Source organism: Nuphar pumila, chromosome 2 (assembly GCF_984573655.1).
Source record: "Nuphar pumila chromosome 2, dmNupPumi1.hap1.1, whole genome shotgun sequence".
NCBI classification, from domain to species: Eukaryota; Viridiplantae; Streptophyta; class Magnoliopsida; order Nymphaeales; family Nymphaeaceae; genus Nuphar; species Nuphar pumila.
The window spans coordinates 147,110,186-147,123,508 of record NC_143250.1 but is presented as its reverse complement, the minus strand read 5'-3'; the positions used below and the strand labels follow the sequence as shown (position 1 = coordinate 147,123,508).

Sequence of the window (13,323 nt, the reverse complement as noted above, 5' to 3'; positions counted from 1 at the left end):
TCTCAAGATGTGTATTTTTTGTGAATTAATACAAAGCATCCATGCATGCAAAGTAATAACTATGTTCACTGCAATGAACATCGAGAAGAGCCAGGTTCGAGGCCAATAAGCCACGGTTGGCTTAACTTTCAGGCCTGATTCATTGGTATTTTTTTATGAGAATAGCTGGGGGAAGGCCCCCTACCAACTCCCCTCAGAATTCCTCTCCACTCTCGACTAAGCCAGGGATCTTGGAAATGGCTGCTTCTGACACCGGCTCCCAAACAGAGACTTAGTGACGTTATGAGCCACCCCTGACAAGATGAGCAGAGACGACGACCCCCCCCCCCCCCCTCCCCGGATGATTTTCAACGTTGCCAACACATGTACATTATTTTTTTTTTAAGTAGTCCACAACAAACATGAAAGTTACTTTATACCAGTATCCCATATTGGTATCCTGTTAATAGAAGTCGTCACCAAAAGCTTTGGAAGAAATGAAAATTAGTCTGGCTGTAACAGATGATTCAGGTGCAAACGCAGAAGATAACCAGAATTTAGATAAATAAAGGTATATGGATACGAGAGGCATACAATTCATTAATATTAGGAAATGCCACGACTAAAGCATTTGTGGTTCTGTAGACCCAGGAAGCGACTGAACATTTGACTTGTACTACAGAGCCACCCACCTGCTACATTCAATAATGATTAAGAGACAGAAAAGAGATAAAAAGGCGCAAACAAGCCTCGAATGGTTAGTGTAAAATACTCGGCAGTTGCAGCATCAAATAAGCCATCACCACAGGCAGGCTGTGCCATTGCCAGAAGGTCTCCTGGCCAGACCACCAGGTGCAAAGTAAAAACGGAGAGTTGAAGTTCGGTATGTTTGAGTGTGTAAGAAAGTGAAGCAGATAAAACAGTGAAATTGAGTTGGGTCTGCAAGCAGAAGTAGATGGAGATAATAGAGCCCGCAGCGGTATCAGATGCGTAGAGGCCCACTGAGGGAGTCCCGGTTGGAATTCCCCTGACCATGGCTTACGGAGAGAGCAGCAAACTGTGAATCCAGATCCCTTGTGGTAGCGTTGGAGTTCTGCAGTTCATAGCAACGCTGCTGCGGGTATAGTAACATTCTCAACCTCTGAACCTCCCTCTCCAACACCTCCTGCTCCACTGCATCACCACATATATTTAGACAAGTCTGAAATTTCAAGAAAAAAAAAGATGCATTTATGCATGGTGGATGCAAAAGTGATCCCTGCGAGGGAAAGTTGACACACAAAAACACACACAGACATTGAGATCTAAAGGGATCTAACAACTCGCACAAGACTAAGTATTTAGATTCAAAAACTGCCTAGGGATCTAACATGACCTACATCATATGACTGAAGACAACTAAAGTGCCCTAAGTCTGTCTAAACAAGCACAAGTTTGCTTCCTATGGAGTATGCCAATGGTTTTTGTTTTAATGGTTTATATTTTGATGTTATGGAAACATTAGTAACAGAATTAAACTTGGGAAGAAAAAGAGAAAAGCAAATAATAGTAGGGAAGTTGAGCAAGATTACTTACAATACTTTAGAAGTTGTTCCTGAGCCATACTTTCCAAACGTTGCCTCAATGCCTTGTTCTCTAAGCTCAGTATGAGTCGCTGCTGGTCAAGAAACTGCAGCTCGGCTGAAACTTCAGACTCTTCAGCCTAAAAATATTACACATGAAATATAAATAGCCTGTCCATTGGCGCTTTTCACAAAACAGGAATATTTCTGCAATAAACTTGCCTGCAAAGCCTGAACATTTCTTTCTAGTTCAGCTATATACTGAAGCTTCCGAACTCGAGAACGTTGAGCAAATTGCCTGCATCGTGAAAATCATCAAAGGAAGATATAGCTTAATGGAAGGAAAAGAAGGAAACTTTATAAGAAGTGGACCAGTCAATAAGAATGATTTCCAATTATAGTTCTCCTTCCAACAGCAATTAATGAAAAAAGAAAGATGGAGGTAATCTTTCGTGTCAAAGGTTTTGACAGCTTTTCATTTACAATAAGTCATTATTTATTAGGGAAATCTATTGGGAGAAAAGGCTACCTTTAAATGAGAAGAAACTAATCTAAATAAAAACTGTCTAATAGATGAGGCAAAAATTAGTCATGATGGACTACAGTCTAGAGGCATCCCTAAGAATTGCAGTTCCAGTAATCATCCTGTGAAAGTTTCAGATATTTAACATGGATAATTCTGAAAGGGTGCTGTGTCCATGTTGACACGGTCTGACACAGGCACGGGCGTTGGTACTTCATTGGTTGACATCAGACCAGTTTTGGATCTGACCTGATCCAGACACAAGCCATTACCTCTTATGACAGAGTCATGTAATGTTCATCCACTTTTATGGTGCATAAAGTGTGTGTGTGTGTGTGTGTGTGTGTGTGTGTGTGTGTGGATGTACCACTATACCATTATACAAATTCCTGTGCACACCCTATGTACTCGCACCTGCACTTGTACCTAAATGACATAGGTTCAGGTCCAAGGAGATCAAACTCAATTACCAATAAAACTAATGAAGAGCCAATGGGGCCATATTGTGAAGAGTGAATCAAAAGCCTGGTTCGGGCCGGTCCATTCGGAAACCCCCAGCACATGACATGATATATGTATATAAAAATTCTCTCACACACACAAATGTGTATATATATATACCACATTGGGCAGGGCCAAAAGCCTGGTTTTGGGTAGGTCTAATTTATAGGCCCAAGCTCGGCCCGTGGTGGGCTGGGCTGGGCCAGGGCGCCCAGCCCATTGCCCATATCTACTAAAAAATGCACGGTCCTAACTTGTCCGAGTTACCAAGTCAACCCGTTGACTTGCAAGTCAAGGATCAGGCAACCCGAATCCGAGTCATGAGTTTGCCAACTGTGTAAAACATCAAATATATATATATATATATATATATATATATATATATATATATATAATGTATTGTTTGCATCCTTTTCCTTTTTCAGAAAACTAGGTAGGAGATCCAGGAGTCTGCAACCATTAAACATCAACAAATCATTTTAGGACCAAACCAGATGCATATAAAGTTATAAACTGCAGCAGGCAAGTCAATTAGAGCGAATGCAACAATGAAAGAGTAACCATCACAATTAAATGTGCAACTTACTGTTTTACACGTTTTGTATCCGCCTCAGCAAATGATGGCTTAGCTTGTGAGCCTTCCAATTTGTCAGGTGATACATTTTGCTCATGTGGAACAGAATCCCTTGTGTCTTGGTTTTCATTGGTTGCAGCTGATATGCCTTCTTTCTGAGTGGACAATGATTCGGAGGTTACAGATACAGTACTACTCCGTGCAGATTTATGATTGACAAAGTTTACATGATTTGGGGTTGATGACCATCTCCTATTTGATTGTTGTAATCCAAAAGAATTTGCATCAGAATATAAAGAAGCGTGATAATCATCTTTAGCCCATTGAAAGTCCAGAGAGCCCCGTAATGTCAAAGGAGGTATATTCCTGTACATGGGTTCCAACTGAGGAAAGCTATCTATATTAGATAAATTGTTAGGTGCATCTAAATATGCAAGAGAGTCACTCGATGATCGGCGATGGCCTCCCTTCTTAACAGGTGTGTTGGGCTCATTGAGCAGGTCATCAAGCCATGAAGGCTGCTCCTCAATGAGACAGCTCTCAGATGAGGTTCGCTGGTGTTGCTTATGTCCCTCTCTTGGCTTTGGAACACCTCTTGATGTTGTTGCATGAGCAGATCCATAATCCACAAAGGAAGGGTTTACACTTGGAAACGGGCTCTTGGGCGGAAGATGTGACTGCTGTCTTCCAGTGTATGACCACATACCGGTCTGTGCAAGGCTTTTGTTGTAGGCCATTGACAACTCCTATTGTCCTGAGAAAGTGTAGAAAAAAACGTTTTGAACAATGGAAAGCGGAAACTTAACAAGTCTCAGAAAGATTTTATTTGGATCAACATAGAAAAAGTAAAGTCTCAGAACCAAATCAGAAAAGGGTACACCAAGGAAACAAACCCAGTATTCAAGAATCAAAATTATATCACACTGTACTAGGTGAAAAAGCTCCCTACAATTATACATTCATGCATGAATCTGACTGAGCAATTACAAAGTTTTCTATGCCACTTATTCATAGTTTTCTATGCCGCTTTTCATAGTTGGCAATGAATAAGTGGCATAGAGATTGCTGGAGCATGAGAATCATAGGTACAAAATTCTCAATGATGGAACCACCAGCAAGCCAACCAAATGACAAGTTCTTACAATTTGATGGAATGGATTATGATTGCATCATTCAAAATATGCCCACAAGATTTCTAGCCACTAACCTTCATATGCTTATAGACCAATCTATCATGCTAAATGAAAAATAAAGCACAGAACTCGATCATCATCCTGCAGCACTAAAACCTTAAGAGTTGCTCATCAAGCTAAGTTGAAGGACAGTTCCCAAAGTCTAATGACCAGATCAACCTCAGGAATCAATGAGACAAATCTTACCACACACGCTGGGAATTTAAGTCCCTTCCATTAACACAATAGACATGCATGTACCACATATCAATGGAAAAAAAATCTATAACACCAAAGATAACCACAACAATTCCAACAAACTAAACATCAGTCTGCTCCAAAGCCGTTGTATTTGCCTAAACAATCACTGCACGTGGACAGCAGATTAAAATTCACTTTGGAGGGCCCAACAACCACAATAACTACCAGAAACTAATAAAAACTCAAGCAAACTGTCATTCTCCAAGGAAACTTAACCAACATGGAAAGTCAACTTTCCAGTTGAATTGGCATATCATTTTCCTATTTCTTTTAATCAATTTTCATATTATTTGCCAGTTGCAAATTACTATACAAGATGCTGATTTTGTAGAGTTTCAGATAATTTTGCTAGACCATGGTAGGTACCAGTCAAGGCCCCTAAAGTCTAAACAAATGGAAACAAATGGTGATAGCTTCAGAACCAATATCTTGGTAGCTTCCACAGTTCCACGGAAGCGCCCTCAAGCATTAAAATACTACCGTTTGACAAACACCAAGTCAAGTGTAACTCAAAATGAGACACAGAATCACCACCCCATCTGTTGTTTAGAACATAAACTTGACGACCAACAAATCTTCCCAAAAATAAATCTGTAAGAAAAAGTCCACAAAATAATGGAACGATCATGCTGTACATAAATCAAAACAAGGAGATTATATATACACTAATCCACATCAAAGTATAACATTTTCGAGGAATCCCCACCACTTCTTTCATGTGCAATACAACATTGATAAATAAAGAGAAACACCTCCTTTTAATGATTATGCATAAACACTGCACATGATAATAATTAACAAAGTATATACATTTACGGATCATGTATATTGTATAGATAATTATAAGAAAATGCAAAAGTCTAAAGTTTGACAGATAGTAATCAACATAAAACATCAAAAATTAAAGAATTCCATTACACATTCGCGTAAACAAAGAAAAAAAAAAAGCTACAATTCAAGAAAAGACAGAAAGCTAAACTTACCGATGAAAACAGAGATTGAATACAGAGACCCAAATACAGCACCGATCACCCTCTCAACTGAAGCTTCTTATAACCCGCATCAACAGAAAACTCACGGTCTCCAAATCCTGAAATCTTCATAATGGCTGTAAACTTAAAAATAACAGAAGCAAGCCTTCTGCATCTAAACAAGCTATTCGAGTATCTGCACAGACGGCCTCCTGAGAATTTTTCCCCCACCGGTGCTAGCAAAATCTATCAAAAACGAAGAGTGTTCCAGCGAGAGGAGGGGAGCAAAAGAAACCGTGTTGTACCAAGCAAATGACCACGAAAGTGAAGGAAAATACGAATCAGATCAATTTAACTGCAAAAGAAAGGCACATAGTAATCCGATTTCGATGATTTTGAGATCAAATCAACGATTTTTTTCTTTAAGAGATCCAAAAAACGCATCAAACTATGGACATATACCACCTCCAGCGGACTGGACAAATTCCCTGACCATCAACCAAAGAAAAGAAAAACACAGATCGGATCGAGCCCTGGGATGATGGAAAAACGATCGTTTTCGATTTAGACGATTACTAGGCCAAATCTAAAGAAAGATCGTAGGGAAACAACCAAAAAACACGATCATAAACTACAAAATCCAATTTTTTTTACCAAAAGAAGATCAATGCCACGAATTAGGACGATTCGAAAAGAAAAGAACAAAAGGGGGATAAAAAATACCGTGAGAAAACCCTAGAATCTTCGGGATTTGTGCCCTTTCGCTCCAGAAAAGGGGCGAAACTTAGGGTTTTGGTTCAGGGGAAGGAGAGGGTCGCCGGATTGTTATATTTTAGGTGTTTGGGGGTCAAAAACCAGGGAGCTGCAGAGCTGGAACCAGCGGAGTGAGAGGGAGAGGGGAGATGGGATCGGATTCCGGTCGTCCGATCGGCTCGGACACCGAATCGAACGGTTTTCCAGTAGGGTTTGGGTAAAAAAAGGGTGGGATGACAGAGGAGCGGGAAGAGGACGCCCTCTCCCCCACCTTTATTTATACGTTGCTCGCTCTCTCTCCTCTCTCTCTCTCTCTCGGCGAATAATTATCTCCTTCAACCGACCTACGAATCTGTAAGTGCCGTGTGAATGTGATTGCGGGACAGTTATTTTTCATATGAATCTGTTTTCAAGAAACGTGTATCGTCATAGATGACTCGCCAGCGGATTCGATTTTGGGACTGTCACGGCTTTTATGATAAGTATTGGAACCACTGAAAAATAAGTATTTTCTATTAATTTTCATGTGGGCAAAGCTAAAACGGATCGGGTTAGAGTTAATCATGACCTCGATGTGACATTTTCTGTTCATTGATTTCGACCTGAATTTGACTCTACTGAACTGTATTTATTCATTTAACGAATTAACTCTTAAACAAATGTTCATGCATAGGAGGTAGGGGACCAGGTGCAATCACATGGCACAAAATTTGTGCATTAATATCACCCTCATGAATTTTTTGTTATTTTGTTTTAAATCTAACAGTATCTACCTGCTTGGTTTTATAAGGACATCATTATGATGAAAAATGAGATTCTTTTGAGGCTTTAAAATCAATGGCTCATAATCTTTCAAGCATTTAAAAATTATATTTTTCATTGAAAATATATTATCAGCTGATATTTATATTGCTCAACACACCTACCATGATTGGATTTAAAAAAAATATTGAAAATGCACATATTTCTAGTTCTCATATTCTAGTGATTATATATATATGGCCACTATAATATGTTAATTGAAGTATTATCTAATATTTTTATAAAAAAAAAATTCTTAAATTTCACAGTCTTAATAGACTCTTGGATAGTCCAATTACAATGCATAAGAAGGATCTTTTTAATGCCTAAAAATTGATAGCTTAAAATTTTTATAAATAATCAAACATCAAAAAATCACATTTTTTTATCTAAAATATATGAACTAACAATTGATTTCTAGCAAATAGACCACACTGACTGCATGGTTGGATTTGCAAAAAAAAAATATCAAAAATGCCTAGTTCCCACTCTTATTCACATATTTCTAATTAACATATTTTAGTTTCTCTCCCTATATATATATATATATATATAGAGAGAGAGAGAGAGAGAAATGGTAGTTGTAAAATGCTTAGGTACTAAATCGGTGGTTGCTTCGCATGAGTTGCTGGATGATCATGCAAAAAAAATAGCATCAAAATGATGAGTTTTTTCGTCGAAGGGGCATTAGCAATGACAAAAGTCACCGTTAAAGGTCATAATGCTCGTTTTGAGCATTAGCAGTGACAATTTTGTCATTGCCAATGCCCCTTCGTTAGAAAAACTCATTGTTTTGATGTTTTTTTTATGATGGCCTTTAATCAACACACACGATAGACGGTTAGCGTGTTTGACCATGGGTTCAGTACATATGAATTTTGCAGCTACCAATCGCTATTTATATATATATATATATATATATATATATATATATATATTAGGTGGTAGATGCCTACCACTTCTCCATCATAACACTATGTTATTGGGCTTTATAAGAGTTTTTATATTTTTTTCTAAAATTTGTACATATGTGATCTACATGCTTGAATTTATAATAATTGACCTTTGGATTGTCCTGATCTAACATATAGGTAGGTTATTATAAGATTTAAAAACTGATGGTGTATAAATTTTATAATATTCAATGTTAAAACTTATAATTTTTATAACAAAAATGATCTATGTATCATTTTCTAGCAAAATGACTATGCCAAACACATATGGAGGGTCATATTTGCTCAAAACAACTCGATTCACTGGTTGTAAGTTGGCGATAAGCTCAAAAGTAATAGACAACTATATATATTGTTGCTAACCATCATGCTAACCAGGCTTTTCAAATAATTTTCCCATATATTAGGTAAATCTGACTATAGAGATATGTTCGGCAATGCCAATTTATTAGAAAATGAAATTTGGATCATGATTTTTCATTGAAACATGATTTTTTAAGCCCTGAATATTTAAGAAATTTTTAATTCAATGATGTTTTAAACCTTATAAAAACCTACCTGTGTATGATGATCTAAGAGTCGATTCCTATAAAATGAAGCAATCCGAAATCAGATGATCCAAGAGTAGATTCCTACAAAATGAAGCATGTAGAGAGCATTTGTACGATTAGATTTATAAAAAAAAAACATGAAAAACCCTTCGAAAATCTTGTTAGCACAGCATTAGCTAGAAAAGTGGTTAGCAACTACGGCCCTCTCTCTCTCTCTCTCTCTCTCTCTCTCTCTCTCTCTCTCTCTCTCTCTCTCTATATATATATATATATATATATATATATATATATATACTACATTCTGCTTTCTAAATAAATCCCATAGGTATGAACTTTAATCGATAAAACTAACTCCCCATAAGCATTCAACATGAGTTCCATTTATTAGGAAACACCACTTTGGACAAAGTCGTTTCAGCATAATAACATGAATTTATTAATCATGAAATAAAATTTTGGCATTGAATTTTGCAACCCGTGAAAATTTCGCTCATACCATGCAATCAAACAGACGATCGTAAGCATACTTTTGTCTAAATAAACCATACAAATGATATCCATGGGGTTCGACTCACAAAAAAAACTCAAGAAAATATGAAGGAATTAGCTGTTTCTACTTAGAGGATATATATATATATCAGATCCAATGAATCATATTGGACAACAAATTTTTTTTGATAGGCAAGCTTGGGTTAGGCAGATCCTTACCATTTATACAACTATACAGTTGGGTTTTGAACCTACAACCACCCAACACAAGGTGACGTGCACTAGCTGCTCTTACCAGACAAGCGGAGCCCCCGTTCCACTCAACAATTATGAATGGACCGGACTAGATCATATTTAGTAAACCAAATTACATCCAGTCAATCATATTGGACTCTTGAGTGGACCCAGTTGAACTAAATTGGATCAGATTGGATCCAATAAATCAATGTGTATCCCTCACTCTAGGGTTGCACACCAAACCGAGCTAGCTCGAGTTCGATCCCCGACTCAGAGCAATTAAATGAGCCAAGCTTGATCAGTCGTTCGAGCTTGATTAAGCTCGATTGGCCCGATTAAGCTCGGCTAATAAAAACATATGGGGACTAATTTTAGGATATGTAGTATTTTTGTTGACTATGATTCATACAACTTTTCTGTAGCTAAGTGGGTAACGTGTTTGACAACCACCGTGATAAAATTTCAAAATGACAATTCAAGGAACATGAAATTTTAGACCCAAATCCATTTCAAATAAAGAGCATGTCAGGAAAAGAATAAAAACATTTTTTACTGAAAAGGCTCAAAATTTTCCCCGTGGTAGATAACAAATGAAAATAAAGAAAGGGATAAATGATATTTGAGAGCTTTTTTACAGGTTGGTTGCAGTAAATTCTAGCAAGCAAAAGTAGCAGGGATACCAACGGGGACCGTTTGTCTGGTAGGAGCAGCTAGTGCACGTCACTGTGTGTTGGAACGTTTCAAGTTCAAATCCAAATGGTATCATTGTATAACCCGCCCCAGCTTGCCCTTAAAAAAAATAGCAGGGAGGCTAACAACGTAGGTAGAGTCTGAGAAGGAAGCTAGGTATGCATATGGTGCTCACCCGGACACAGGCGTACCCCACCTTGCGAGAAGGAGGACAGGCATGGCCCTGACCTGTCCTCTGCTGGTAAAGGGCATTCCCCCTCACCAACAGGGGCTTTGCTTGTCTGGTAGGGGTAGCTAGTGCACGTCGATTACAATATAATTATACCTGGTTTGATTTTTCTCTCAGATTTTTTCAGGAAAATATGTGTAGTTTTTTATTGTGGCTACTTGTATTGCGCTCTACCAATGTGCATTTAGTGGTTAATGAAATTTTCTTACAAAGTTCATTGTCTAAGTGCTTTATTCAATATCCAATATGACAATTAAGACACGTGTAAGAGACAACATACAAGAACCTTGTGTGCCCATAAGTGGCATGTGCAATTCTTTGGTTTGATGATTCTATGTGACCAAATTTTGAGGATGAACTTTTTTTTGGTGAGTCCTGACTTTTTATAACCCAATATTTTCTCATGTTTTAATCTATTAAAAATAATTCTATGCATAATTCATAAATTATATTATCGTATATTAGATTTTGTTAGATTTGAAACCCAAAATTGCCAAAATTAGGTTCGAATTTGATTTGATTTGATTCAAGGGCATAATCATAATTTCTCGGCAAGGGATGCACCTGAAAATTTTTAAAAAGGTGAAAGATTATTTTGACAAGGGGTTATGTTAGGTGTTTGCTTAAAAGTTCTTGTTTTTATTGAGAATGACAAAATGACAAATAAATTAACAAAAATAGGTAAAATGGGTTGAAAAGGGTTATGAAGAGCAATTTGGTTATTTAAGCAGGGGCAACTCTCATTGACTTAGACATCTCAGCCACCACCGTTTGATTTTGTTTAGCCACCTCTCAAACCCTTTTTATATGTATTACTCTCTCTCACTTACTCTCCCAATAGAACTCTATCTCACTCGTACACTCTTCTCAACCAAACGTCCCTCTCACTCACTTTTTTTTTCTCCTTCGTTTGCTCACCACTAAATCGTGAGCTTTCTCACTCTTCTCTCCCTCGGTGGTGGAGCGTCTTCCAGCGAGTGTGGAGTTTTGGTGTTGCTTAGAGAAATATTTTTAGTAGTTTTGACGCATGGCATGGATATTTTCTGGCATAGTTGTTACAAAAGACCTTGGTTCACTTAGATATTTTCTGGGTATAGAAGTTGCCAGGAGCCGTGAAGGGATGGTTTTGTCTCAACGGAAGTATGTTCTTGACTTATTAAAGGAAACTTGAATGTTGGGAGCTAAACCAGCTAATATTTTGATGCAATGCTACGGTAGACTCGGTACACACTGATCCACGATCCAAGATCCAAACGCACGCGGAAGCTGAAATGATATAGAGTTTGAACAAAACTCTGGAAAACTGATTTTCGAGATCTGTGCGCTCTATTTTGATAGAGGAGATCCAAATGAAAGTTGTGCGTTATTTGCACAACTTTCCAACGAATCCAAAAATACTAGATTTGGAGCAAGAACGACCGCTCCACGGACTCGACACCAGGACTGCTAAACAAGTCCAACTCAGATTATCGCATTTCAGGGACAGATTGTTTGAAGTGAATTTTGACCCTTCAAACGTTAGAGTTTGGACAAACTCACAATTGACGAAATGAAGGTCAGATTTAGACCTTTTGAGAACACTAAAGATCATAATTTTTTGATTTTTATATAATCTTATATGATTTTTTGAATTTTAGAATGGTATGAGTTATTGTTTCAGAAAATAAAATTCAAAGATTCGATAGTAGCAGAAAAGATCAATATTTTTGAGGCAACTAAGCAACGATTCAATCAAAACCAAAAACATAAAAGTTGTAGGTCTAGATTATAACTTTCTACAGAATAAAAAAAAATCGAAATTTCATTCAAGGAATCTCCAGTTAATCAGAAAATACTGAACACTATTAAGTTGGTTCTGTAGCAGAAATGTAAAGGGGACTTTTGTCAGTCTGACAACTTGACAGACAATTTCAGACGTTCGAAATGACGAATCGCAAAGAGATCTCAACTACAAAGTTGTAGACAATCTTCTTAGCTTTCCAGGAAGCTAAAGAACACAAAAATCCACTCAGTATTAAGTCTGATACAAATGTTTTATCAGGCACTTCTCTGTTAACTCGTAACAGCGATTTGGTCCTTTTGAAAGAACTCGAGTTCATTCACACACATCAACAACCCGAAATAACTTAAGATCAAATGAGACAAGTTTTAACATGAAAAAATACTTCTAACATGCCTTCGCAACTCTTTAATGGTCTAATACAATTTAGCAACATCAAATCATGAACAATCGCAACAAATGCGAATAAAAGTAGCTAAAGAAATAAAACGAAGAATTGATAGAGATATCCGGGCTGAAATCGATAATGTCCGTCTTTGGAAAGCAACCAACGCCACAAGAGAGATACGATCAGTAGGGATGGATGAGCAACCACCACGAACAAACTTAGAACAACCACCACGAATAGAACCTCTTCACAAGAGCACCTTTCACACAAAAATGAAGTTCGGTTTTTCTTTCACACTAAGATAGCTTTCTTTTTAGCACCAACCACACCAAAAACTTGATTTTTCTCACTCTAGAACCAGTCACACTACCAATTTCGAAAATGAACAAGACCCCTCACCCCTTGGACTACCTCCCTAGTTAAGGGCTTAGGTTGCTTGGGAAAAGCCACAATAAAGAGACCTTGGCCTTCTCAAGCTTTGCACAAAAAACGAGTGTGCAACCCTAGATTTTGTCAAATGCTAATAACTCCACCAACAGTCCATTTTTTACTTTGAGCTGGTCAACATGAATTCAAATGAGGTCCAAGATGGACCACACTAAAGTGGTGCCACCTAGGACCCCCCTCATGAAAACAGATCAATATCCGGATCCAAATAGGCTGTGAATTGGATCATGCACCAACACCAAGAGAGAAGCGAATTTGCAAAAAAATAAAAACTACTCTTGGACCCCATACACCCTCTAGTACCACAAAAAGATCCTACAGGGTGCCAGAACTATCCGGATCCGTAGAATCCGACTCCTAAAAAAAATAAAAAAATTACATGAAATAACTATTGATGAAGCAAAATCCAAAAATATGATTCTGTAATGGAATCAAAGCAATAAAAGGATCACGAAGAGCATC

The 13,323-nt window shown here is 37.6% G+C and overlaps 1 protein-coding gene across 1 annotated transcript; it reads right to left on the bottom strand.

Annotated features, from left to right (window-relative positions):
• Nucleotides 1-535: 535 nt before the first annotated feature.
• Nucleotides 536-5,772, bottom strand: LOC149847553 (uncharacterized protein At4g06598-like). The gene is made up of 5 exons (XM_089997089.1): nt 5,556-5,772; nt 3,152-3,893; nt 1,764-1,839; nt 1,555-1,681; nt 536-1,152 (listed from the first exon to the last, which is right to left on the bottom strand). Exons 2-5 carry the CDS (start codon nt 3,874-3,876, stop codon nt 962-964), a joined length of 1,119 nt encoding a protein of 372 aa, XP_089853215.1. The 5' UTR covers nt 3,877-3,893; nt 5,556-5,772; the 3' UTR covers nt 536-961.
• Between the last annotated feature and the right edge of the window lie 7,551 nt (nt 5,773-13,323).

Coding starts and splice junctions, on each gene's coding strand:
- LOC149847553 (XM_089997089.1), bottom strand. CDS start 3,876: ATGGCCTACAACAAAAGCCTTGCACAGACCGGTATGTGGTCATACACT. Junction 1,840..3,151: donor GATACAAAACGTGTAAAACA/GTAAGTTGCACA, acceptor TTCACGATGCAG/GCAATTTGCTCAACGTTCTC. Junction 1,153..1,554: donor GGAACAACTTCTAAAGTATT/GTAAGTAATCTT, acceptor GTGGTGATGCAG/TGGAGCAGGAGGTGTTGGAG.